Below are 27,900 nucleotides of genomic sequence, written 5' to 3'. Positions count from 1 at the left end.
AAATTGGGTTTAGGATTGACTTCATCCACCATCCATTATAAAAGGGAATATAGCATAAAATTTCAAATGAATATGGACCTCCGAAAGCCTAACTTTGTCTCTACATCCCCACACTGGGATTTGACCTTGGAGGTGCAATGCCCTGTCTGCCTCACCTGGCACCCTCATTAGTCACCCCTGTAGCCTCAGCCACCTGAGGACTGGGGTGTGGGGTCTTAGGTCAAGCACAGTGTGGCTCATATGGTTGTCCTTCTCTGGTCTAGGGAATTCCTAGGGAAGTCGGAACCGGAGCGCCAGCACTGATACTGGCCCGTGAAGGAGCATGAAGACCCACCCTCCTTCCCTTCTCCCCTGGACAGCAGTCTGGCACCCAGGAGAGCCCAGTGTGTACCTAGAAAGAGGACTTGGACACAGCGGGCAGAGGCTCCACAGACGGCTCTGTGAGGAAAACAGTGGCAGGCAGGCAGGCAGGCCCCTGACCCTGGGAGGCCACTCTACCTGAGCTCTTTCTGGGAAGGTTTATTGACATCAGGTCAATATGCTGGGCACAGGAAGCCTGGGAAGAGCCCGGGAGCTCAGGACCACTCCAGGCTCTCTGGCACCACCGCTTTAAATACAAGGATATGGTTCTTTCTGCCCTTCCTGGCATACAGACTCCAAGTGGTTCAGTTTGTTCCTTCAGCTCACGTACCTGCTTGCCTTCTTCGCTGTCCCTGCCTCTCCTGGCATTTGCTCACCCACAGTAAGGGGCACCTGGATCTGCACTTCCTTCCATTCTGCCCACCTGTCTGTCACCTAACCTGGCCATAGACTGAGCATTTATTTAAAATAAAATCTTGGTGGTGGTCTTGATCAGTGTTCCCTCCTCTGCTGCCCCTCAAGTTTGTTCTTGACCACTGCCCCAGACAGTGCCCACAGGAAGTACAAGGTCTGCTCACAACTTGAAGGCTCCGGGTCTGCTCTGATTGGAGGTGCCTTTTCTTAAAAGCCAGGACTAGAGGAGGAGACTACAGCACCATGCTGTGCAGTAGTATCGGAACTGCTCTTCCCCAGGATGTGAGCTGCCTAACCAGGACCTGGAAACGTGCCAGGCATAGCCCACCAGGTTGTCTTGATCTAAGCATGTTTGGTGTTTTGTCAAAGCGGCCTGACCTGCAGACCAAGCAGGGCTGAGAAGTGATGGAGCACAAGGCTTAGCAAGGACTGGTTGTGGTCCTGTACCTGCACTTGAGTACAAATGTCTTCACTCCCTGCATCCTCTAGATGGAGGGGTGCAAGCCCACTGAGGACCTAGCCTTTCTTGATGGTGGATTTTCCCCACTTTCCCCAGCTATAGACCCTTCATATCTCAAAGTACCAGTGCTGGGAGATCGTGGTGATGTGCCTGTCTGTTCCTCCAAGGTCAGAGGCCTAGCATTAGCAAGTATGGGCAGCTGGAGGACCTGTGATTGGAACTGTATACTCACCGATCCCAAGGCATCATAGAGTTCCCTAAATGATTCGCAAAACATGGGAAACACACCTTCCCAGCATCACTCTAGGACCAGGGATTAGCTTCACTGAAGCCAGCTGTAACAAGAACACTGAGCCTTTCGTGGCCTGTAACTAGGTTACCAGTTTTGTGTTACCCGTGTCAACAGGACATGGGCATGTAGAAGCCTTTGGCTTCCTTGTGTAATTGGTTACAGAGGGATAACTATAGACTCTTCTGTATGGTGCCCACCCCAGGCTTATGTTTTCTAGCCTCCCATGGGAGTTACCTAACACTGTATGTTGTGATCAAAACACAAATAACACATTGGCGAACCATGGGCATAGACGTTTAATCAATTTCTCACACAAGAGGTAAACAGCAAGTAGTAAAGTTGTGGTCATGTATTGTGGCTTCAAGGGACCTCATGCACATGGTAACAGATGGCCAGCCCTAGAACCTGCCCACCCCCACAAGCTACCACAGTGGCTCCGGTGAATTGAGTACTGAAAGATGTCATTTCCCAGCAAACACTGCCCTGCCAGAGGAAGAAACAGAGGGGTCCCCTGCTCACCCTCAACCAGATACTGCAATGCAAGGCGGTAGAAGTTTCTGGAAGGATAGGCCCATGTAGTCTGTCTGACAACTCACTCTCCTTTGGGTAGCACTTAATACAGATTCTGCCCTCAGGCTGGAGCGTGGCTCCTACAGTAGGGAGAGCTCAACCTCTTCCTCACTAGGCTGCTGTGAAAACTGGGCCCCACCACATGGCAAACAGCTGAGTTGCTGAGTCATCAGCCAGGCAGACTATCCTTAAAGTAGCCAACTCTGGACTCCAAACTGACCTAGTACCATGTTTACTTACTAAAAAGGAAGGCTTTAGCTAGTTTCAATTCCTCAGGAAGTGTTAGTTCCTATTGAAAAAAGGGGGGGGGGAGCCCCAGTCCTTAACCAAAGCCTCAAACAGAGGTGCTGGGTCTGCATGACACCCACGTGGTTCCACAGATGGCTACAGAGGCATGGCCTACATGGGTCAACAACCCATACACCTAGTACAGCCCAGGGCAGAGGACAGAAAGCTGTGAGCATGAAACCTGAAGAAATGATTCTACCCAGCAGGGCCAACAGGCCCACGCACTAGGCTTGGCCATACCCTACAGCTAGTGACCCGGGTCCTAGCACAACACAGGAACACTGGCTTCATCTCAGACCCCAGATCTAAAGGTTCAAAACTAAAGAGTTAAGCTCACTCAGCCATGTGCAACATTTCAGGGGCTCAGCTCCACTCTCTCCCTGCTCATCCTTTGGGGATGAGGGGCTGAAGCTGTGGGGAACACCTCTGCCCATCAGTACTATGAACTCTGCAAGAGTTCTTTTGCAAGAGACCAGGAGGATGCCACACACTTCTTCCTTATCCAGGACCTCAATACCATTCCCATGGGCCCTCCTGGAAACATAGCACTTCAGACAGCAGGACCAGCAGCTGCTTGCAGTGCCTGAAGACTGGCATGGGCACAGAGTCAGCCAAACAAGCCACTGGTCTCACTGTATGGGGTAATTAGTCCTTGGGGAGGTTGGGGGGTGGGATCTGCAGGTCAGAGGGCTCTACGCCCCAGATTTCCCGTGCATACTCAGTGATGGTCCGGTCACTGGAGAACTTGCCAGAGCAGGCAATATTCCTGATCACCTTCTTAGTCCACTCCTTGGAATTCTGTCAGGGGAAGAGGAAACTGATTAACCTTGGCAGAGCTAAGGGATCCTAAGAGACTACACTTCTAAAACATGTGTACTGTTAACTGATGAGCTCTGAGCCTTGGGGCAACCCAGTGGTAGCAACCATGTGCTCATAGAAAGGCCCTCACTGGTCCGGAGAGTGACACTAGATGTAAGGGACCAGGAGCTTAGGACAGGGGCACTTCCCTGTTCTTAAAAGGCTTCTAACATTAAGCTACAATATTAAGCCAGGAGCAGGACCAGGAAGTAACTGCCACAGGCAGACTAAATGTCCTAAAATGACCAAGCACTCTCTTCTGAGACTTCAGCCCAATTACAGTTTCCTCTAGAACTTCAAAACTGTGCCCAGATTGTAGCCCCTAGACTTCAATGGCAGGGACGTTCTAGGAAGGGCTTGACTCCTCTGGGTCAGACTCATGGATATTGTTTTAGGTTCCTCATCTATTTGTGGCTATCAGGAGAGGTCTCCCCATGACAACTAACGACAAGAGAGCCGACCTAGAGATAGGCTGAACATACAACAAACCACAGGTTGAGAAATGTTCTAACCCAACAGGCCCACATGTACCCAGCTAAGCACATCCTACAAGCCTTACCCGGTACAGACGGTCCACCTGGGCCTGGCACTGGATGTAGGCTTCATAGTCTGCAAACACCTTGAACCTGAAGCAGGAATAGGAGGCTGGGTCAGGGCAGCAGGAGCATCGGGGGAGGGGCCCAGCCTAGACCATACTGCACTTCCCAGAGTCTCGCGCAAGATTAGGAATGGCTGGCCCAGGCCAATCCCCTCGTATCCTCCCAGCTCTGCTGGAGCCAAGGTGTAAACTATCCTGCTTGTGGGTGCCAGGCTGCCCCAGGTCCACATGGCCACAAGTGTCTCTGGGAGTCCTTATGTTCTGGGGATGCTTTTTAGAAAGTCTGGTTTTAACCCAACATATCTTTTATGGAAACTGTCATTTCTAAAACAGGTGTTAGAACTGCAGTGCCCAGAGACAGCTGCAGACCCAGAGCAGCAAGCCCACAGTACATTTTACTGAGTCAGAGGCATACTTCACTATTTAAAAAGTGCCTCCAAGGAGCTGGAGAGATGGCTCAGAGGTTTAGAGCACTGTCTGCTCTTCCAGAGGTCCTGAGTTCATTTCCCAGCAACCACATGGTGACTCTCAGCCATCTATAATGAGATCTGGTGCCCTCTTCTGGCTGCCAGGAATACATGCAAGCATAAAACTATATAAAATAAATAAATAAATCTTTAAAAAAAAAAAAAAAAGGTCCCTCCATCATGGGCCCCAGTAGGGTCCCACTCCATGCTGGGCACATAGATGGAGCCATGATCTAGTCTGATAAGCCAGTGGGTGGCACAGTCTTCAAATAACAAAGATACCAGGGGGAGTAAAACTGGATTCAACTTTAAAAAAGATTTATTTTTTTTATTATTATGTATACAGTGCTCTGCCTGCGTACATCAGATCACATTAAAGATGGTTGTGAGCCACCATGTGGTTGCTGTGAATTGAACTCAGGATCTCTGGAGGAGCAGCCAGTGGATTCAACTTTTACCAGTGGGGTAACACTACCCTAAGGCATCGATTTCTTTGTAGACCTGCCATGTAACTATGTTGGTTACAACCACAGCATGTATAATCCCTCAACAAAATACTAACTACATTCTAAGCTTGCAGTGTAGCAAGTTGATTCCATTTTAACCAGGGACTGCCCTTGTGGACTAACATTTGCCACAGATAGATCCATATCCTCCTTGCCACCACTCTACAAGCTCTCCAGGCTGTCCTGCCTACTCTCCTGAGGTCCCCTGCTGGTCTGCAACAGCCCAGGAACAAAAGCTCCACCTTCCTCTTATTCACACTGTGACCGGTGAGTTCTGGAGACTGGGTGGTGCTGCTGGCTATTTCTCATGGCTCAGGGTCCCTGAGGCCCAACTAGGCTTTGACTCTGGCTGGGTAAGGTCTCCTGGACTGAGGTGGAGAGGGAAAATCTTAAAAACACAAGTTTAACCCTCACAACATGGAATTTTTAGCCCACCAGGTGAATCCAACTGTCTCAATGGTGGGGACCAGTTGGCCAACTTAGAAAGCCAAAGCAATAGAGGCTGTGTCCTACCTGTCATGGTACATCAGCATGTTGACCACATCCTTGAAGCAGTCTGGATCTTTGGGAGAAAAGAAGCCACTGCTAATCTGATCCACAGCCTGCCTCAGCTCAGGCAGACGCTCGTAGAATTCTCTGGCATTGTACCTAGGGAGGATGAGCTCACTTAACACCGGGCATCCCAGACAAGCAGCCTCAGAGACAGGTGGTGGTGCTAGGTTATGCCTGACAAAGCCTTTACCCTGTAGCAACCCTTCCTAGCGGCCAAAGGCATCAGCTACTGACCACACACACATGGCTCCCAGGTCCTGGTTAGACAAAAGTCAACCGCCACTTCCTTTACTGTTCAGAGACATGTTACATGAATATGTATATTACACATAAGGCTCCCTTCAATCTTTCTGCTAGAGAATTCAGAGTCCACACCACAAGCTTACCCCTGGCAAAGCTCTGAAAAACAAAAAAACACACAACACACACACACACAAAAAAAACAAAAGGACACTGAGAGACATGATGTGGAACCCTAGAATGAAGGAATTAAGCCAGACAGGGTGACAAAGCCTAAGAGGACAAGGAGGGACATGCAGGACATAACGAGCTGAGAGAAACCGAGACACCCTACATAGCACTTGGGGTGACAAGGACCGTTTGATCTCACTGCTGCCTAAGGTTTCACTGACATCCCAGGAGCTTTGAAAAGCAATTAGACTACATCTTTTAAATACTCTCAGGGGCCAGGATTCTTCATCAATGTCAAGGTCAGGAAAAGCAACTGTCTTCAGATCAGAAATGGGGCTACATGACAACCGGAAAGGGCGATACAACACATACAACAACGTGTCACGTGATGACCACATCCACCAAGGGCAGGAAAGGGCGATACAACACAGGCTTTAATATCAACATGCCACTGGGAGGCTGCACCACCCTCAGGAAGATGCCAACAGTCGGAAGCTGGAAGAGTGGGAGACAGAAGCTCTCTGTACTGTTTGAGATTCTCTGTATTTCATTTCAAAACGGAAAGGTCTGCAGACTGGCCTGGCCTGAGTGGTAATGTCCCTCTAGGAGAGCTGTAATCGGGCCATCAGCTGACAGGAGGAGTGCTTGTCCTAGGGACATGAAGGAGCAGCCAGACTCCCTGGGACCTCATGCTCGGTGTTTATGAATGGACTCAGTGAGCACTCAGTCCCTGCGCCAGCTTCCTACCAGCCACCCTTCACGGCCTGCTCCCGAGAGCTGCCACACACCACACAAGCAAAGGAAGAGACACATACCCTTTCTGGTCCAGGGCCTCAACATCCTCTACTCGCATACCAAAGATGAAGAGGTTCTCCTCCCCAGCCTCCTCAGCCATCTCCACGTTGGCGCCATCCATGGTGCCAATGGTGAGAGCCCCATTGAGCATGAACTTCATGTTGCCTGTGCCTGAGGCTTCAGTGCCCGCAGTGGAGATCTGCTGTGAGAGGTCAGCAGCTGGAATCACTGCAGGGAGGGAGGGACAGAGAAAGACAGGATGGCAGCTCAGCCCGAGGCCTGCTTCACCCACCCTTCCCAAATTCCCTTCTTCACCCTGTGGGGTAGCTCATCCCTATTGAGGGTGATCCTAGGACAGGAACCATAGTCTGAAGCCACTGAGCTGACTGCCGAACCAGCATGGACACTGACCACAAAGTAGCCACCTGAATTTTCAAGACTTCTCCTCTGGACCAACTTCGCTAAGGCAGAGGGTCTAAGATGGAGACCTTCAAGGGGAATCCCTAGAGTGGCACAGGGTTTTTGTTCTGGAGTTTTCTTTTAATTATTAAAAATTGCATATGGGCACTTTTCCTGCATGTCTGTTTATGTATCCCATGCATGTCTGGCGCCCTGGAGAGAGCTCTGGGTCCCTACAACTAGAACTGCACGTTTGGGAGCCCCCATGTAGATGCAAGGAGCCAAACTAGGACCCTTTGGAAGAGCCATCTCAATAACCCGTTCTGGGATTCTCAGGAACCATGCCAGTCAAGTCCAGTGGGAGGACTGGGCCCTGGTTCCCTGACATTCAGATACTTCCTCCTTTGACACTGGTCTCTTACTCTATTGTAACACACTCCTGATTAGCCTGAGAAGGACTGAGATCATACAGAGCCAGACGACGCGGAAGGCTGAGTCCAAGTTTTAGGTTCATGGTGTGGGAGTTAGTTCATGGGCACAGGGGCACATGCAGGCAGCCAAGTGCTGCAGCCTCATCCACACTCAGCAGGCTGGAAGGGACAAAGCCTTGGGTCACTGCTCCAGGGCCTAACCTGGCTGGATATGTCATCTCAACATCTACAACTAAAGACAGAGCTGCTGCTGCCTCCCCCACCCTGATGGCAGTCACTCAATTCAGCCAGGACCAGAACCTCGATGGGAGGACGTGCCAAAGGTCAGGGTCAGAGGCCTAAAAAGACATCTACAGCCCCCAGGTCCCACAGTCCAGCTGATGGCAGTTGTATGTTTCCAGAGAGAAAGTGGGGGCAGACCCTGCCTGAGCCCCAGGCTGGTGCCCTGTGGCCAATTCTGTAGACAAGCTGGAGCCAGATGGGCTCAAAATTAATGGTGAGCAGAGCTCCAGGCAGCAGAAGGGCACAAGATGCTTTGGTGACAAGTTCCACCAAGGTCCCCAGCTAGCAGCAGTTCCTTGAACTCACCAAGGGACCTCAAGCATTACCCAATAGTGGTGGGAGTAACGTGAGCATGCCAGCAGCAGCTGGACCAAGGACCAGACCACAGTGCAGTGTGTGCTCACAGGGAAGCAGGCAGCCCAGGCTCCAGGGCTTCTTCCTGCAGCATGGGAAGCAGTGCTGTGAAGCCAGACGTGCAGAGGCAGAGGAAGTGGGGTGCCCAGGCAGACATGCAAAGGGAGTGGGGTACCCAGGCAGACATGCAGAGGCAGAAGGAGTGGGGTGCCCAGGTTTGGCCTCCCTGCCAGCCACCTGGTTAAGAGGTCGAACACCATATTCTGGGAGAAGTCCCCAGTAACAGGCTACGGAGAACAGCCGCAGACCGAATGTTCCAAACAAGCTCTCAGGGGCTCGCACACGACAGATGAAGAGTACGCCTCCAAGGGCCAGGCAGTGAGAGGAGGAGTAGGGAGGGAGGAGAGAAAATGTGAGCACAGGGTTCGAGGAAGGCTCTGGGAGGTCAGGAGGTCTGAGGCAGCAGCAGGAGGAGAGCAGTGAGATCCAGGCAGGTGAGAGAAGGTCCAGATGGCAAGAATGGTGGTAGCTCCGCCTGTGGTGTGCAAAGGTTCTCAGACATACTAATGACACACTGCTGCCCTGGCAAGGCCTGGGTGTCCAGGGCAGAAGCTGACTTAAGCCGAGAACAGGCCTGGTCAGCACTGCCAATCCCCCACCCAGCCCCACCAAGAAGCCAGTCAAGAAGTTCAGGGCTACCTTTCTCAGCTAAAGATACCCGGTAGTTCTCCAGGAAGATCACTCTGAGCCTGTCACCCACAACTGGGTCATGATTGACAACATCTCCAATGGATGTGACCAGCTTGATGATCATCTTAGCCATGTGGTAACCGGGGGCTGCCTGGAAAGAGAAAGGTGAGAGTTAGGGGAGTTTAGCATAAATACCAGGCTCAGCTTCCAAGAAGGGTCCTCGGAGCATCTGGTAGCATTCCTGGCTCCTTGGCATGTGACACAGGGACCCATGAGCCTTGGAGACCTGTGTAGGACTGGCCAATAGACTGTACACGATGGAGGTCACACCTTTAATCTCGGCACTCAGGGGGCAAAGGCATGTGGGTCCCTGTAAATTCAAGTCTAGCCTGGTCTACATAGTGAGTTCCAAGAAGCCAGGGCTACTAACAAGATAGTATGACATTCAATTTTGCTTTCAAAATACCAGATGATGGGTGTGGGCAGAGGCCAAACAAGATGAGGCAAGCAGACACTGAGCCTGCCCTGACCCTCCAGACCCTAATGTCAGAGGAGAGGATGGCCTGTGGCTGATAGCAGCACTTGGGTCTGCCTCCCTCCAGCCATGAAACACCACCTACAGCAGGAATGCCGTTTGTGAGTGGCTGTGAGAAGCTTTCCCAGGGCAATCTCTCAAAAAGAAACTACACTCCAACAGCTCATAGCCTCTGACAAACCCCAGCATGTCCGCCGCTCCTGGAACGTATGACAGTGAGTAAAATCAACGCAAACCATGTTAAACCTAGTGTGGCCTCACATGTGGCAGACGAAACGGTCACAGCCACATCTCCATGTCTCCAGCCACAACTGTACTGTGAAATTCTGGAGGCAGAGAAAGGATGTGGTGAGGGGGCAGTACGGGGTGGGCTGGAGGGATGCTCCATAAAGCCACTGGGATCCAGCCCTTAGATTAGGGCCGGGGATCCCCTAATCCTGAGTCAGGCCAGCAGGACTGAATGAATCCACTTGCCTCATATTCTACTAATTGTGTAAAAGGCTTTTTCCCCAACCTGGCTCCTCAGGGCCAGGGGCTGCTGGGAGGTGTGTACTGACACTGCTTTCTGAGTAGGCAGGCCACTCAGTGACAGGTAAGGAAAGCACAGGCTTCCTGGGCCCAGCACCAAGACAAGGAAGGAGGAAGAAGTTACCTCACCTTGCCACCGATCATAACAGTTCTGGGCACAAAGGCCTTGGCTGGATCCTTCTTTATTCCTGGAGAGCAAACAGAAGAGGCAGCTTTAACACATGGTTCCTGACCAGCTCCCCAGGGTGACCCAGAGACTGGCACATTCATCAGGTTGTGTTTTGACCTAGAAAACACATAGCTGTGGCCAGAATCCATCTGTAGAAACCTGTTACTCAGAGGAACAGGACCTTCCCTCGGCTTTGTACTTGCATGCCAGGCTGTTGGAGGAGGCGATCCAAGACCACTGACAACAAACTATGCAATATTCTGATCTTGGGAAAAGCCACTCATGTGGTTCCAAAAAATGCCAACCCAGGAACTGCTTGCCTGTGGTCATAAGGACTCAAAGCCCTGTATGTGACAAGCACTGTGTTCTCAAAACACCTTATTATCATTATCATTATTGTTGTTGTTATTGTTATTTCTGTTGCTACTGTTCTTTTATTATTTGTGTGAGATATGAGTGTGGGTGTGCTCGCGACACCATCACACGTGGAAGTTAGTCCTCTTCTTCAGCTAAGGAACCAGCTAGGGACAGAGCAGGCTGTTGCACTTCTGCAGAAATGCTCTTCCTTGCCAGGTCACCTTGCCAGTCCTTAAAACATGTTTTAAACACACTGTAATGATGATACTAAGAAAGGAGGATGTGAAGCCGAGTATGGTGGCACGCGCCTTTAATCCCAGCACTTGGGAGGCAAAGGCAGGCAGATCGCTGTGAGTTCGAGGCCAGCCTGGTCTACAAAGTGACTCCAGGACAGCTAAGGCTAATACAGAGAGACCCTGTCTCGGGGGGAAAAAAAAAGAAAAAGAAAGAAAGAAAAGAAAGGAGGATGTGGACTTCAGGATTGTGCTCTGGCACCATCAGCCCTTGAAGGGTGAGAGTCTCCCCGCTGCCTGTGTCTGCCATGTGTATCATTTGGAAATGCCCCCGAAAGACCCCTGTGCCAAAGGCCTAGTCGCCAGCATGCACTGCCACAAGGAAGTGTAGAGCCTAGTAGGCCTCATGGTAGGAAGTTAGACCATAAGAGGTGTACCCTTGAAGGGGACACTGAGAGAGGCTTTCTCCTGTTTGTCTACTGCCTGTCATAAAACCAACAGGCCTCTCTGATGCCTGTGCTCCTACTGTGAGACACTGTGCCATCACTGGGCCACGTGGCTGAGCCAGGATACCCTCTCCTCCTTAGAAGTTGACATTCTTAAGTATTTTGTCACTCCCAGAGGTTCGTGACAGGCTGAGAAGCGCACACTTGATGTCGTCCTGCAGAGACCTGCTCAGAGGCCTGAGCCACAGTGGCCAGCACACCCATCCTTCCACACAGTTTAATTAGGGGTGATGGTGTCTCTAACAGTCATCTGCAGACAGCCACACTGGAGCCACCCAGCAGCCGAAGCTAAGGAGTGGGGTTACTGTCCGTTCTGTGGGAGCACAGCTGTGTTACTTCTGAACTTCCCACTTCTGGAAATCAGGTGGAACAACATGAAGAAAAGAATACAAAGGAGGCTGGGCAGGGCGGCCACACCTGCAGGCCAGACAGCTGAAAGGCTGAGGAAGGAGTTTTCCTTTTTTCTTTCCTTTCTTTCTTTTTTTTTTTTTTTTTTTTTTTTCTTATATCCCAGGAGTTCAGACCAGCCTTGGGCAACAACAATCAAGAGTCTTTCTCTTAGTACAAACCAACCAACTAACCATTCAAACACACAAAAAACAGCATAAATGAACGACTGAGTGGACAACAGGCAAACTTTAGTTCCTTAGTAACTCCTACCAAGGATGACAGGTGGCAGAAGACACCAGGAGCTCGGGAATCTAACAGGCCCTGCTGCAGCTGTGTAGGATAGTGCCTGCTCAGGGTGGGCAGACCTCAGCCAACCACCCACGAGACTAAGGGCCATGTGCTGAGGAAATGTGGCTCTGACCCAGGAGGAGAGCTGGAAAACTGCCCTGGCAGATGAGCCTCGTATAGCATCCTCCTGGGCACCCAGTTCACCCTGAGCCTCAGGAAGAAGCGGCCTGTAGGGTCAGACCCCAAGACACAACAAAGAATCTATGTGATCAAGAAAACCAGAGAGCAGAGCCGGAGAGACGGCTGAGTGACTGAGAGCACTCACTGGCTGCTCTTACAGAGGACATGGGTTTGATTCTCAGCACCCACATGGCAGCTCTAACAAGTACAATCTTTCCAAACAAGACAAAATCATTATAGAAATAATAAGCTTAAAACAAAAACTAAAATGAGAATAGGACTTTGTCTGGGAACTCTACAGAGCCCTGCCCTATACTGAAGCTCAACAGACTGTTCTTGGCCCCCACCAACACAGGCCTTGTGTTCCAGGGCTTGCTGGTTCTCCAACCTTAGTTGTCCTCCACTCGCCTCTTCTCTCTCTGTCTGTCTCTCTGTCTCTGTCTGTCTGTCTGTCTGTCTCTCTGTGTGTGTGTCTGTCTGTCTCTCTGTGTGTGTGTCTGTCTGTCTGTCTCTCTCTCTGTTTCTGTCTCTCTATCTCTCTCTCTCTCTCTCTCTCTCTCTCTCTCTCTCACACACACACACACACACACACACACACACACACACACGTGAAAGGCAGGGGTCGGGGACCTGGAGCTTACGGTTGTACAGGGTGATGATGTGCAGGCAGTTGAGCAGCTGTCGCTTGTACTCATGGATCCTCTTCACGTGCACATCAAACATGGAAGCGGGGTTGATCTTCACCTTGTACTCCTTCTCCAGCTGGGCAGAGAACTTCAGCTTATTTTCCTGAGAAACAGAAGACGGTCACTATACCGACAGGGGAACTTCTGCAAGCTCTCCCAGGCCCACCAGCACAGCCGCTTTCACCAGACCCAGGAAGACTCTCTAGGACTTGGCATGGACAACACTGGGGGCTTAGAGAGCAGAGCTGGGAACAGAGGAGGCATTAGGAGAGAGTGGGGAGTAGGGAAATATGGATGGCAATGAAAATGGAGGTTCTAGCTATACAAATAAATGGAAAAACTAGGGCCAAGTGCAAACCTGGAGCTCTATAGAGAAAAGAAAACAAAATAAAGGGAGCTACAAGTGTGACCCGCAGGCACAAAAGGCAAGCGGGGGCCCGTGGGAGTGAGGCAAAGTGGACGAGAAGTGGCCGAAGAGACTGAAGTGGAAACCAAGCCTTGGAAACTGCACTGCCATGGGTACCCAAAACACGACCTCCTGCTGTCCCAAATGCTGAGGCCAACATCCCTGCCAGATCTGCCAGATGGAATGTGGAGGGACATTCCTAGGTTCTGTTGAACTGGGGATGCTAGTGACCTGGCCAGGGTCTAATAGAGGCCACAGCTTCAGCCTCCCAGATGAAAATGGCCTGTCCCAGCCAATGGCTTTCAGAGGCTTGCTGCTGATGGAGGCACAGGGTCCCGTGAAGGCTCACCTGGCAGGGCTGCACTCGCTAGTTGTTGCAGGACCCCGAAGATAAATGGGTCATTATCTGGTGAGCTGAGTGAGGTCCTGACCCCCAGGGCTCCCAAATGCCTACCCAAATCCCTGGTGCTTAGCCTGAGGGAGGCGGACTGCAGGCCAAGGAAGCCTACCTGCTTGACCTTGGCTACGTCTCTGATGAACGCCTCATCGTCGACCAGTGACAGCAGCTTCTTCAGTTGACTCAGATCAGTCAGGAAACCTTCCCCGATTCTCTGGGTCAAGAAGACACATGACGTCTGTTCCTCATGCCTCAGCCATCACTGGGCTTGTCTCTATCTGTCACCCTTTGCCCTACTTTCCCTGGGATTTTCTGAAGCAAGGTACTGACCTCCACAATGATGTCTGCCAGCCCTGGGTTGCACAGCAGCAGCCACCGTCGGGGTGTGATACCATTGGTCTTATTCTGGAACTTCTCTGGCTCCAGCTCATAAAAGTCCTTAAAGCTGTGAACACAGAAGCAGCAGGGACTTGTCACAAATGCTCTGAACCCAGGCAAGCCGGAAAGCGTAAGATCTTCACAGGAGACTGCTGAGAGGCCCGGGGAGTCAGCGCCTTGGTTTTCTGAAGCGTGAAGAGCATGGCCCAGCACGGAAAGCTGCACAAAGGCAGGGTGTGGGGCCTGACATGTACCGCTGTGGGCCTGTGTGCCCGTAACGTGCTAGGTGGTAGGACTTGACTGTTCCCAGACAATCGAGAAGTAACAGCCATGGTAATCAGAGTGGACACTGAACAGGCTACAGAGCTTAGACCCTGACGCTCACTTCCCATATGCTGAGAAGACACCCAACTCAGAAGTTTGTATGGGGCGGGGGTAGGGGGTGGGGTGGGGGTGGGGAATACACAAAGTGCTGGGCCAAGCCGCAGAACACAGGAGGGCTTGTACCCTGACTGATGTGGCTAAGGGCCCCTTCACCCACAGTGCTGCTTAACTGGCACTGTGGCGGGTCCTCAGCACTCTGGTGAGAGGACGGGAGGAAGCAATTCTTTAGTTATGTCACACTCCTCACCTCATCCGCAGGGCCCAGACACTCAGCCTCACGTGAGGCACTCATTGTACCCAACCAGCAGCAGATGCACCTTAACTAGACTCCCAAGAAGACAGGAGAGGTGACTGCTGGCAGCCAAGGAGGATGTCTCTCCAACGTCACTCATCTAGTCACCAGCAAACATACTGGTACGGCATAATATGGCGGGGGTTTTGGGCACCTTCACCACGCCCACAAGTGACTGAGTGGCCCAGGAGCTATGTGCCACACCTTGGTCATGTTATATGTAGTGGACAAATCAAGAGTTGGGCTGAGGGCCAGAGAGGAGGCCCCAGGCTTAGTGAAGGAGCCCCTCACTCACACAGACTGCTTCACAATCTCGGAGTGAATTCTTGCCACACCGTTCACGGCATGGGAGCCAATTACACACAGATGCGCCATGTTGATTCTCTTGCAGTCTCCTTCCTCAATCACAGACATCCTCCTCAAGCGGTCCACATCCCCAGGAAACAGGGCAGCCACGTGCTGAAGCGAAGAGCACAGGGCAGAGACAGGCTGAACATTCCACAGCAACTGAGGTGCTCCCTAGAGCCCAGGGACAGCCCACCATGCCTGTAGGATGGCCCACCAGTGCTGAGCTGTGACGCCCCTGACACCAGCCCAGTGCCTTCACGCAAAACCTAGCTTAGATGTACTCATGGGGGCCCTGAATCACACAGTTCACCCACATAAGGACTCAGGACCCATAGGGCTGTCCTATCTGAGGATGTCAGGACACCAGTGGGGTAGCCAAGTGGCATCCAGTTTATGAGGAGAGAACTAGCCCTTGGCCCCCATTAGCCTGAGCAGCATGAAGCGATCATTTCATTAGAGGGATGGCTGTTCTTTCCCCCAAAAGGCTGAAGAAGTCACAGAAAGCCTGGGATATTGCTCAGTGATAGAATGACACAGCAAACTGCACACGTGCAAAGGCATGACAACTACTCCCAAACCAGGGAAGTCCCTGCTCCTGTGCCACCATCCTCAATAATAGAGTAATAGAGGACAGATGGCAGGTTCTCTTTCTTAGTTGCCTGGAGCTGTCAGGACACCTCCAACGTAGCCCAGGAAAGACAGATTTATAGCCTGCTCAGACTGGATCTTTTTAAAAAGATCTTCATTCAAGCTTCCCATAATACAGAGCAGTGGTCTCCAGGGCCACCGAGAGCCCTGCCAGTGACAGTCTTCAGCCCTCACAGTAAAACGCATCCTCTGGCAGGTAGGATGAGGCCAGTGTAGTGGAGCTGTGCTGTGTCCTGTCCACTCTCTACCCCCGGCCCATGCTCACATCCAAGTGCCTCTGGTTGATGGCATAGATGATCTCCAGGTGCCGCGGCAGCAGCTTCTCGAACATGGACACTGGCCAGCGCTCCAAGGCCTCAGGCAGCACGGTATGGTTGGTGTACGCACAGGTCTTCTTGGTGATCTCCCAGGCCTACACACGGAGAACAGCAGATGCCCAGGGACACACTGGCAGAGGAGGGAAGGCCCTCAGACCACCCTGGCTCTCCGCTCTCCAGGCATGTAGTCAGCTCAGGCTAGTCACCACACTGACGTGACCACCTACCTTTCACATCCCACACGTGTAAACACACACGAACTACCCTACTCCCTGGCCCTACTCCCTGACAGGTACCTGTTAATTTCTCCTTTGCAATCCCTCAGCTGAACTACCAGACAATGGAACAGTTTTCTGCTGGTTTCCATTAAACTGATGCTGTGCTGCTCTATCAAAGATGAGGACCAAGGAAAATGGAGCTTCTAGTCAGTCTCCAAATATGAACACTGCAGACTTCCTGACTTCTTTTTTCCTCACTATGTAGCCCAAGCTGGGTTTGAACTTGTTATCTTCCTGGTTCACCCTCCTGAGTGCTTAGCACCACCACAGCCTACGAATATGTTTCTGAACGCTTAACACTTCCAGGTTGTGTTTTTAAACAGGGTATTACCATGTAGCCCTGGCCGACCTGAAACTCACTATGTAGATGAAGCTGGCCTCGAACTCATAGAGACCTTCTTGCCTCTGCATCCAAAGTGCTGGAATTAAAGACATGTGCCACCATGACTGGCCAGACTTCCAGGGATAAAACATGCACAATAAGGTTTCTCTGTGTAGCAGCCCTGGCTGTCCTCGAACTCACAGAGATCTGCCTGACTCTGCCTCCTGAGTGCTGGGATTGAAGGCGTGCGCCACCACGCCCAGCCTGCCTTCCCTTTTCACACTCACCTTGTCCCAGTCAACTTTCTCCACATCAACCAGGATTCGCATGAGCTCAGGAATGGAGAGCGCAGGGTGGGTGTCGTTCAGCTGGATGGCTACCTAGAGTTCACAAGGGGTGCTGTTCAGTTGTCTCACTCCTCACACCTGAAGAAGACAGCCTAGCAATGCCCTCGGGAGGAGCCCAAGAGCCTACAGGGTCAGGAAGGTGCTGGCTATGCAGGTAGCTGTGACCTCCAGCTAACTGTCCCCTTGAGTAGATGCGGCCTGTGAGCAGATGTGTCCGGAGAGGAAGGACTTCAGGATGAGGCTCCCTTATGATGGGACAGCTCTGTTTAGCATTACTGCCATGAGCCTGCCACATGCTTCTGGCGCTTTCCCAGTGATCTCCCTGCTTCCACTTCTGACACACGAGGGCTGCATTGGCTTCCAAAGTGACCCCGAGACCCAGGACACAGGGCCACTACCTCCTGCCCCTCCCAAACACGAGGAAGTAACCTCAGAAGCTGGAGGATGTCCCCTCCCTATGACAAAGAGCTCATTCTTTTCACAGACCTTGTCTGGGAATGTCTCGAAACAGGTTCTCACTGGGTCCCGGCAGCCGAACCTGGAGGACTTGAACCTTCGGATGATGTCCTGGAGGGTGGCAGCCACCACAAAGTACTCCTGCTTCAGCCGGAGCTCCTTCCCCTCGAAGAACTGTAAAGGCAGCACTGATAAGGCACCCACCGCCTTCACGGTAACTCCGAGGCTCTGGTGGTCCGGAGGGGCCCTCCACTGGCTTGTCCCTAGCTCCCTGGGGTCATTGTTATCCCTCCGGAGGGCATAGTCCTACTCATGGTGACAGGGCAGAGGACTGCATGGTCAAAACCAGCCTGCCTGGCAGCAAGGCCTGCATGTCCACCCTCAGCACAAGGTCACCTGGTTATAAGGTGTTTGGTCTATCAATGAGAGGGACAAGCCCAGGTATGGGGTCCCATGGCTACGCAGAACCAGTTCTGAAGACAGACCCCAGGAGGCAAGTTCTCGAATGTATCTAGTCTCCAGGGATAAGAACATTTGGTTTGGACCTCCAGCACCAATCCCTCTGCTACTACGTGCACAGAATACTTTGTGAAAAGAAAAGCTTCGCAAAAAAAATAAAAAATAAATAAAAGAAAAAAGAAAAGCTTCACTTTAAAGAGTGCACCACCACAGGCGTGGTGGCACACGCCTTTCCTAGTACTTGGGAGGCAGAAGCAGGTGGATCGCTGTGAGTTCGAGGCCAGCCTGGTCTACAAAGTGAGTCTAGGACAGCCAAGGTTACACAGAGAAACCCTGTCTCGAAAAACAAAAACAGCCGGGCAGTGGTGGCACATGCCTTTAATCCCAGCACTTGGGAGGCAGAGGCAGGTGGATTGCTGTGAGTTTGAGGCCAGCCTGGTCTGCAAAGCAAGTCCAGGATAGTCAAGGCTACACAGAGAAACCCTGTCTCAAAAAAATAAAAAATAAAAAACAAAACAAAACAAACAAACAAGAAAAACAAACAAACAAAAGAGTGCACCACCAATCCAAATAGACAAATTTTGATGATTTGCTTTTTGGTGTTGGGGACTGAGCCCAGGGCCTTGGGCATCCTAAACACATGCCTTACCAGGACTCCTCTGACAGTAACAAGCCACCAGATGCTAGACCCAGATAGGAGCAGAGAAGTGAGCTGTGACCACCACCTCGCACGTGTCAGGCATGTGTTCTGGTACTGCAGCCAGATGGGTGTTGCCACTGCATGTGCACACAGCCTCCAGCTTACATGTCTACCTTTAAGAGAGTCACACTAGCCACTCACATTGTCATTGGGATACAGGACCCTGGAGATGTTCTCAGCCAAGTTCCTGTCCAGGACAGCTTCAATGTAGTCGCCAACATTGACTAAGGAGAGACAGAGCCCCTGTCAGTGCAGCCTCCTCCCAGACCTACAGGTGTTCTGCAGCTTCCTGGAGAACCTGAGATACCCTTGGGCATCTTCATCCTCAGCAGAGGATCTACCTCCCATCTCACAGTGCCTCACTCCCACTGCACACTGCTAACCCCAGCTCTTTTCTTGGGGACTATGACCCCACTAGCTGGAGTCTGGTGTCCTGTCCTCACTACCTCTTGTTTGCAGGGGAGCTGTAAGGGCCACACCCCACCCCACCCCCACCCCTACCCGGCAGCAGAGAGTATAAAACTAAGAACAGGACACCTTTAATTTCAGCACTTGGGAGGCAGAGGCAGGTGGATCACTATGAGTTTGAAGCCAGCCTGGTCTACAAAGTGAGTCCACGACAGCCCAGGCTACACAGAGAAACCCTGTCTTAAAAAACAAAACAAAACAAAAATAGGGACAGGAGCAGTGAGGGCCCAGTGTTTAGATGAACACGGGAGCCATAGTGGGAACTTACAATCCTTCAGCTTGAAGTCATTGGGTGCCTTGGCGGACCAGAGCCTCATGGTATTGACAGTGTTGTTCTTATACCCAGGAACTGGGGTGTCGTAAGGCATGGCGAGTACAACCTGGCCGTGAGAAAGCACACTTAGGGCTGAGTCAGCAAAGATCCCCTTCCTGCCCCCGCCGCCATTCCCTGACAGGGCAGCTCCCACCTTCCTCCCTTTGCTGAACACATTCATCTACCAGAACACTTGCCAGCCAGCCACCCCTCTGCACTCTCAGGGTGCCGTCCAGCCACCCTAAGCAAGGCCATCTGAGGGATGACAGCCATCTCTGACATCTTCCCCAACCACACGTATGTCTCCCAGCTCCACCTACTTCAGTGCTGGCATCAGCTGGACAATCTTCCCACGCAGCCTCTCCAGGTGCCACGCACGAGCAACCCAGCTCTCTCCCACGTACTCACGCTTCTCCTCACCCACTCTGCCTGCGCAAGTCCACGCCCTGGCTAATAACGCCTACGGACACCCACTCCCACTTCCCAACATCTTCGGCAATGCTCTTCTTGTTGGTTGCCTTGACTATACCCTCCATGTACCGAAATCAGCCCAGACAGAAACACAGCCATTCTTCTGTGTTCCCTCCCACCAAAGCCAGCTAAGCAGCTTTGCAAAGTCAGGTAGCTCTGACAATCTGAAAAAGGGCAGTACGTCCAGGCCACCAGGATTAACAAAGGTACCACCTTTGTCTTCCTATTTGCTGCCAAGCTTCTCTCCTGTCCTATACACGCTTACCTTACAGGACAGGTCCAGCCACCCCACTCCTGAGGACCGCTGCCTAGTTCTCAGAGCTAAGGCTTGCATCATGTATGCGGACACAAGCACCAAAACCACACACATTTAGAACACAGGGTGGCGTCTCTGCTTTTTTCAAGTTAAAAAACCCGCTTTTGTGTGTGTGGCCTGCATAGTATGGCTCTAGACTGCTCTGGCTCCAGGGGTCCTATTTAAAATTGTTTTGGGATATCAAAGAACTTCCCCATCAAAGGCTTCCATGCTTGCTCACCCCTCTACTTCACAGATAACTGAGGTTCACTATTCTCACCTTGCTCCCTGCACTCCCCTCCTCCAAGGACAAGGCGTGTGTTCCAAGGCCTGGAGTTGATTTGTCCCCTTGTCCTACATCTTCCCAGACCAGTACCAGACAGAGGCCAGCTGGGAGGGAGGGGCACTGGCCAAAGCCCGGCATACCCACCAGGAGCTTGGCTAGCTCAGACACTACACAGAGCCATGGGTCACGAGAGGTACCAGGAGACAGCAGCAGTCAGTGCTCCGTGATTTATCTGCGAGTTGTTTTCATTCTCCTGGGGCCTATGCCTTTCTCCCCATCAGGACATGGCTCAGCTCTGCCATTAACCCCTAGCGCTGTGTCATCTGGTAACACAAAACATTCTGGCTGCCAGCATCAACCCTAACACACAGCGCTGGCTACACTGTCAGACTGCTGTGTGAGGTGCATCGTATTCTACTGCAGGAACACCCGCCAGAGGGCAAACGTTGACGTGTGTAGGAGAACAAACCCTTCTTTGGGTTTTACCTAAAGCCCCTCAAGGAAGCAGTATGCCCCCTTCCCAAAGCGAAGTCACGGTGACAACAAAGGCAGCCCTCTTGTTCAACTGCGGTGTGCCCCTGGGCCAGGCCTCCATACCTGTGTGTCCAGCCACAGGACACCATCGGGGGTGTGTTCCACCCTCCCATAGAAGTGCACAGGCAGCATGTACTCCGGCCGTGCTTTCTCCCATGGGTTCCCGTAACGCAGCCAGTCATCTGCTTCTTCAACCTGAAGGGGCAGCCAGGAAGGAGATTCTCAATATGGAGGAGACTCTTGGCCTGGGCATGCAAAATGCAGAGTTTACACAGTGCCTGACACCAAAACACCTTGTCAAAAGTCCCAACCCAGTCAGGCACTACGAAAGTAACAAAGTCCTACACAATCCAGAGAAAGACACCTAAATAAAAGGACACTTAAAAAAAAAAAAAAGACACTAAAAATTACCCAAGTGAAGGACTGATGCCCTTGCACTATGGGTAAACCTTGGGGGAAAAAAATGCTGACAGAAGCCAAATACACACACACACACACACACACACACACACACACACACACACACACACACACACACACTTATTATTCAGAGCAAGCAGACTCACAGGACAGAAGACACAGGGTTAACAACTGTCAGACAAATGGAGAGTGTTCTGGAGAAAGTCACTAAGTCTGGCCTCCCAACTGTGAACCTGCCAAGAATGACATCACACCACCACCGAGCTGCTGCGGCTAAGGTGGGAGGGAGGCCAGAGAGACATTTCAGCAGTTACAGAGCTTGCCGAGCGAGCACAGGGACTGGAGTTCAGATCCCCAGGACCCACAGCAATTATGGATGGCCAGGATGGACACACACACACACACACATACACACAATTTGTACCCATACACATGCCAGAAAACATGAATATATACATGCATACCATACACACACACAAAGACTGAAAAATGGGGAAAATGGAGCCCACTGCTTGGGGAAAAAGTTACCTCAAATTTAAAAAGGACAGCCACAGTGCAGAGTTAAGCATGGTGGCACATTCCTGTAATCATAGCACTTGGAGGTGGAGACAGGAGAAGGAGGAATTCAGAGCTAGCTTCAGCTACTAGTGAGTTGAAGGCTAACCTCAGCTAAAAGGACAGCTTTGGCTATATGAGGCCTTGCCGTTTAAAAAGAAAAGAAACAAACAGAAGCAAAGAAAGAAGAGCAGGACAGAGCAAGCCCTACAGTCAGAGCAGATGCAGTGTGCACGGACACAGGGCTGTGGCCTGGCTGGTACTCCACACTGCTGCTGTTTGCGCAGGCCATCCTCAGATCAGTCATTTCCCCAAATGCAGATCAGTGACTATGCATAACCCACTCCCGCCAGGAATCCAAAGTCTCAGTGAAGCAGGTGTTTTCCCTCTGAATTAATAAACAAGCAGTCTCAGCATGTTACTCCAAAGGGTTTGTTTGCTTTAATTTATTTTGTCTTGAGACAGAGTCTCATGTAGGCCAGGCTGACCTCAACACAACCTGTGGCTGAGGGTGACCTTGAACTCCTGATCCTTTTGTCTCCTCCCAAATTTGGGGATTACAGGAGTGAGGTACCATGTCCCCTTAGAAAGTGCTGGGGGGGTCTTTCACTTCAGCTTCAAGGGCACTCCCAATAAAGCGCGATTGAGAAGAAAAAAAAAGTGCTGGGGATTGAGCTGGGGCCTTGTGCTAGGTAGGCAAGCACTCAACCAATAAAGCTGCATCGTCTCAGAAGGGATTTTTTTTTTTAAGATTTATTTATTGTATTATCAGCAGAAGAGGGCATCAGATAATATTATAGATGGTTGTAAGCCACCATGTGGCTGCTGGGATTGAACTCAGGACCTCTGGAAGAGCAGGCAGTGCCCTTAACCACTGAGCCATTTCTCCAGCCCAGAAGGGATTTTTTTTTAATGGCTCTTGCACAGACATTGAAAAAAAAATCAATAGAAGTGTAACTAGGGTGTCCAGAAAGGTGACACAGAGTCAGATCATGCATCGAGCTCTTTGCTCCCAACAAGACTCCAGTGCACGGTGATCGGTTGATCCTGCCTTTTGACCCTACGGTGGTGGCAGTCCCTGATTCTGTGTGTCCTGTGTGTCCTGAGCAATCCCAAAATCAGCTACAGAAGCAGCACCTACCAAATGCAGACATCAGCAGGCCCACCCTCAGGCCAGGCTCCTCACTCCTTTCACCAGAGAGCTCAGCAGGCCGCAGCCCCGCCCGCCACTTGTTGCTATCCAACCGCTGCCTCAGCAGTGCTGGGAGTAAGGACAGAGGATGGAAACCAAAGCTCTAATAATCACTTCCGGTCTACTCTAGTCAAGTCTATTGTTTTGAGACAGGGTCTTACTATCTGGACCTAGCTGGCCTAGAACTCAAAAGTAGACCAGACTGCCCTCACACCTGTGGCAATCCTCCTGTTTCTAGCCTTCTACAGGGCTGGAATTACAGGGTGCATGAACATGCCCAGCTTTGCTTTCCTAGCTATCACACTGTCCCAGTGGATCAGCCCCAACAGCGATACCCATGTCCGAGCCTCCCAGGACATGAGCACATGGCTCAGGGGTTCCTGGCCATCACTTGTTGGTGACCCTGTCTGGGGTCTTCTGAGACTCAAATGAACCTGTATGTCGCCACTCCACATGATTTCCCTGTCACCAGTGTTTGCCAAGGACTCACACAGGACCAGCCTAGCTCTCTCCAGGGAGTGTGGAGCACAGTCAGACGAACTCCACCACGGCACACTCACGTGCACGTACAGATGAGGCCTGGAAGACAAGAGACACCTAAGCTCACCCACCTGCCAGCCATTGACAATCTTCTGGTTGAAAATCCCAAACTCATAGCGGATGCCGTAGCCGTATGCAGCGAGACCCAGGGTGGCCATTGAATCAAGGAAGCATGCTGAAAAATCAAACCCAAAATCACAGATCATCACCACAACTCAGGCTGCTGGACACCAAGGTGCCACTGAGATCCAGCCAGGGAACTGACAGGGAGCCAGTGATAATCACAGCAACCTCAGGTTTCACAAATGGGTACACTGGAGTCCCCTTACCCAAGAACAGGTGACCAAAGTCATTGGTCAAATGCCCTCACTGCCAGCTTGCTCTCAAATGTGCAGAGACCTCTGTGCACTTTACTTTATGTCTTATCCATGGAAATCAGACACAGAAAAGGGGCCAGTGATGTACATGGGCCAGAATACTAAACCCAAGTTCCACAGTGCCACTAGGCTCCCCAACACCAGCTGGAGCAACGTATCACCAAACAGAGCTCTTGTTTTGTTCCAATCAAAACCCCCGAGAGCTGGGCAGTGGTGGCACACGCCTTTAATCCCAGCACTCGGGAGGCAGAGGCAAGCAGATGGCTGTGAGTTCGAGGCCAGCCTGGTCTACAACGTGAGCTCAGTACAGCCAAGGCTAAACAGAGAAACTCTGTCTGGGAAAACAAAACAAAAACAAACAAACAAAAACAAGAAAGAAAAAGAAGAAAGAAACATGATGCCTTAGAGATCTGAAAGAATTAGTTAAAATTTGAAAATACACACATACATTTTAGAGCATATCTCAGTTTCTGAATAGGCTGGACCTATTTCCAAAAAGGCTGGCCCTGGATACCCTCCCTCCCTCATCCCACCACAAAGCCAGACTTCTATTTCAGCTTCCATGTTCCTTTCTTAGCTTGTTCTGCCCCCAATAGTCTGTAAAACAGTCCACGAAGAAAACAACACAACTCAAAACAAAACAACTCAAATGTTGTAGGCAGAGAAATCAGCATGGCCCAAAGCTTGGCCCTGTTCTCACAGAGCCATCACAGCCTCACGGGGAGTGGCCTTTGGACCCTGGACCGTGGGTAGTTCTTGGAACCCTCGACCCAATGCTGACAAACGCAGCCTTCATGATAACTACTAAGTGCCTCGAGGGAAAACAGTGTGCATCTTCCACTTTTTTCTAGCGACAGCAGATTTTGACACAAACACATTTGCCCATGCCTCTGAGAGAGGCCAGTTTACAGTGACGGATGGCTCTCAGGAGTCCATGGGACACTGGCCTTGCCCTGTGATCCTCCATCAACCCCAACAGGATGCAAGAACAGATTACCTGCCAGCCTGCCCAAGCCACCATTCCCAAGGCCAGCATCCTCCTCTATTTCCTCTAGCTCTTCCAAGTCCAATCCCAACTGCAAAACAAAAACAGGTGACATTTCAGTACTGTTTACTGCTGCTCCTCCAACATAAAATATATATATATACACACACACATACATATATTCAGTTTGTTTGTTTTTCAAGACAGAGTTTCTCTATGTTATCTCAGTTGTCCTGGCCTAACTTTATAGACCAGGCTGGCCTCAAATTCACAGCAATGCACCTGCCTCTGCCTCCGAGTGCTGGGATTAAAGGCGTGCACCACCATGCCTGGCTAAAATTAGATATATTTAATGGGGCGTGGTAAACAGGAAGCTTCCCAATCCAAGGCCAGCCTGCTATAGTGGAAAGTTTTGACATCTTTAAAAACTCAGTTATGTTGCCCAGGCATGGTGGAGCATGCTTTAATCCCTGCAATTGTGAGTTCGAGACCAGCCTGGTCTACAGAGAGAGTCCAAGACAGCCAAGGCTACACAAAGAAAAACCAAAAGAGAGAGAGAGAGAGAGAGAGAGAGAGAGAGAGAGAGAGAGAGAGAGAGAGCGCAGGGGGGGGAGGAGATACTTATAAACTAAGGGAAATTTAGGAGATGTATTAACCATTTTCAAACATTCTGTTCTAGAAGTTCTACAGCAATCTGGGGCTGGAGAAATAGGTCAGCATTTAAGAGCACTGGCTGCTCTTCCAGAGGACACAGGCTCAGGTTCCAGGACCTACATAGTGGCTCACAGCCAGAATGTAACTCTAGTTCCAGGGGATATGGTGCCCTCTTCTGGCCTTGAAAGGCACTGCATGCACATGGTACACAAAACACCCATACATATTTTTTTAAAAGAACTCTGCCTCGAGGCGGTGGTTCACACCTTAAATCCTAGCACTTGGGAGGCAGAGGCAGGTGGATATCTGATTTTGAGGTCGACAAAGTAAGTTTCAGGACAGCCAGGGCTACACAAAGAAATTCTATCTCAAAAAAAAAAAAGGTGGAAGGAGGAGAAATTCTAAGGCATTTAGAACAGTTTATATATTTCCTGAAAAACTGGTGTTACTAACAACTATGATCAGTATCTTTGGGTTGTGACAGGGTGGGTGTGTCTCAGAGCCTCACTTTCTAGAGATCATACTGAAGCCCTGAGGTAAAGCTGGTGAGAATACTTTTCAAATGCATTTATTTTTTTGTTTGTTTGTTCATTTGTTTGTTTTTCGAGACGGGGGTCTCTCTGTGTAGCCTTGGCTGTCCTGGACTCATTTTGTAGACCAGGCTAGCCTCAAACTCACAGCGATCCGCCTGCCTCTGGCTCCGGAGTGCCTGGGATTAAAGGCGGGCGCCACCACACCTGGCCACACTTAAATTTTTTCTACAGTGTAAATGTTTTCCAGCATACCACTGATAAATTCGTCAGAAGAAAGCGGCTTCATTTGAAGTCCTAGCTGTGAGAGAAAAAATTTCCCACGTCATGTCATACCTTGAGAGGTGACTAGACGGGCTGAGTAAAGGCTATGGGGGGGGGAGGTCTAGTTCAAAGAATTGGGGCGCTGTGGGGAAGGCACCCGAGAAGAGTGTGTCTTGCCGCTGCTTCTCTGTCACCCCTAGGAGGTGAACTGGGGCCTCTGCCACACGCTCAAGCCACCAAGACATGATACCTGCCTCAGGCCCACTGACATTGGGAGCCAAAATGAACCCTTTTTTTTTTCTTTAGTATTTTGTCACAGCAATAGAATGGTGACTAACACAGCCTCAGAGAAGGAGAAATGGTGATCTTCTGCAAGGTTTGCACCCATGCCAGACTTATGTCCCTACCAGGCCCCAAACTCCTTCCTACCTAAGTTCTGAAAAATCAGGTGAGGTGTTGTGTGTGTGGTGGTGCGGGAACCCCTCTCTAAGGTGAGGTGTTGTGTGTGTGGTGGTGCGGGAACCCCTCTCCAAGGACGTGGGTAGACCCACGGCAGCAGGGAAGAGCCTGCAGGGTCTCACCACACAACTTCCCCAGAGACCAGGGTTCCAGAGAGAGAAGACAAAGGCAGGCTGCGAGACAAATAGCTCTGCTGAGGCTACCAACGACCTGTGTAGGAATTAGTGCAAAGAAAACGCTGCAATGAGGAGCCTGAACTGTTGGCATCTTCCAGTGAGAGGATGGCACAGCGTAACACTCTCACAAGGATGTCCAGGTCGGGGAGTGAAACCAAATGGATCATGACCTGTTCAAAACCTGCTCTGGAGAGGAAGTAGGGAGTACATTTCTAGAAACTTCCAAACCACAGCATCGAAAGGCAACTCAGTCTTCCCATAATAATTCCATTTAGTCCCTTACAATCTGACGTTTTCCCCTTGAGGAAGGGGCATGTTGCTCGCCAGCACAGTCCTTCCTGGTGGGGTAGAACACACAATTCCCACAGGACACACATGCTAACACCAGTGATCACTCCGCAGGGACCAGATTAAACATACCTGATAAGTGGCTTCGTCACATGCCGTCTGAAGGCCCAGGTTCACCATGGTGTTCTGCAGCGTGCGGCCCATGTAGAATTCCAGGGAAAGGTAATAGAGGCGCTGAAGATGCAAAGCAAAGAATCTTAGCCTTCCTATTCTCTCTGCACATGGGGACACACAGCACGGAGGGAGTCACAAAGCATCTCAGTAGGACTTTCATGTGATAACAATGCTGACACCTTATTTGCAGGGTAGCCCTACCCTCCTGAGTCCTGTGACAGAGCAGTCATGTCATCCTGGAATCTGGGAACAGGTGTCCATGGCTGGCAAATCCCACAGTGAGCTAAGCTGGTCTCTGACCAGCCATGTGCCCTGAGACAGGCTGGTTTTGCAGTTCAAATGTGGAATAAAACAGCCTACAAAGGAGGAAGTGGTTCCAAGTGGTAAATATAAGCTGGCCATGGTGTGTGTCTGTTTGGGAGGTTGAGGCAGGGTGATGACTTAAGCGCAGAAGTGTGAAACCAACCTGGGTGAGATAGTGCAATCCCATGTCCCTAAGGGTGACTTCTTAAGCCCAGAGGGAGCGTGTAATAACGAGGAATGCGGACGCTGGCAACCTAGTAAAGATATTATTCCCTCAAGGAGAAG

At 50.9% G+C, this 27,900-nt stretch overlaps 2 protein-coding genes across 5 annotated transcripts in view; one reads left to right on the top strand and one right to left on the bottom strand.

Annotated features, from left to right (window-relative positions):
- The window catches only part of ABHD12 (abhydrolase domain containing 12, lysophospholipase), a 66,452-nt gene extending 65,600 nt beyond the window's left edge, over positions 1–852 (top strand). For all 4 annotated transcript variants that reach the window (XM_084774895.1, XM_084774897.1, XM_084774896.1 and 1 more), the window contains one exon: positions 264–852. In XM_084774895.1, the coding sequence (XP_084631021.1) occupies positions 264–303 (40 nt within the window). In that variant the 3' untranslated portion in view covers positions 304–852. The remainder of the gene's footprint in view (positions 1–263) is intronic.
- Positions 853–1,804: 952 nt separating this feature from the next.
- Positions 1,805–27,900, bottom strand: part of PYGB (glycogen phosphorylase B) — a 39,049-nt gene continuing 12,953 nt past the window's right edge. Inside the window, exons 2-20 of the mRNA XM_084774890.1 lie at positions 27,271–27,372; positions 24,780–24,858; positions 23,477–23,580; positions 20,762–20,893; positions 19,068–19,179; positions 18,473–18,555; positions 17,203–17,346; positions 16,657–16,749; positions 15,718–15,864; positions 14,752–14,915; positions 13,733–13,847; positions 13,515–13,616; positions 12,555–12,702; positions 9,920–9,978; positions 8,737–8,878; positions 6,592–6,799; positions 5,327–5,461; positions 3,802–3,868; positions 1,805–3,182 (exon numbers count right to left, since the gene is read on the bottom strand). Coding sequence (XP_084631016.1) covers positions 3,030–3,182; positions 3,802–3,868; positions 5,327–5,461; positions 6,592–6,799; positions 8,737–8,878; positions 9,920–9,978; positions 12,555–12,702; positions 13,515–13,616; positions 13,733–13,847; positions 14,752–14,915; positions 15,718–15,864; positions 16,657–16,749; positions 17,203–17,346; positions 18,473–18,555; positions 19,068–19,179; positions 20,762–20,893; positions 23,477–23,580; positions 24,780–24,858; positions 27,271–27,372 — 2,289 coding nt within the window. The 3' untranslated portion in view covers positions 1,805–3,029. The remainder of the gene's footprint in view (positions 3,183–3,801; positions 3,869–5,326; positions 5,462–6,591; positions 6,800–8,736; positions 8,879–9,919; positions 9,979–12,554; positions 12,703–13,514; positions 13,617–13,732; positions 13,848–14,751; positions 14,916–15,717; positions 15,865–16,656; positions 16,750–17,202; positions 17,347–18,472; positions 18,556–19,067; positions 19,180–20,761; positions 20,894–23,476; positions 23,581–24,779; positions 24,859–27,270; positions 27,373–27,900) is intronic.

Source organism: Acomys minous, assembly GCF_964271855.1.
Source record: "Acomys minous genome assembly, chromosome: 3".
In the NCBI taxonomy this organism is placed as follows: domain Eukaryota; kingdom Metazoa; phylum Chordata; class Mammalia; order Rodentia; family Muridae; genus Acomys; species Acomys minous.
The sequence above is the reverse complement of the archived record's forward strand: the minus strand, read 5'-3'. Positions and strand labels throughout refer to the sequence as shown.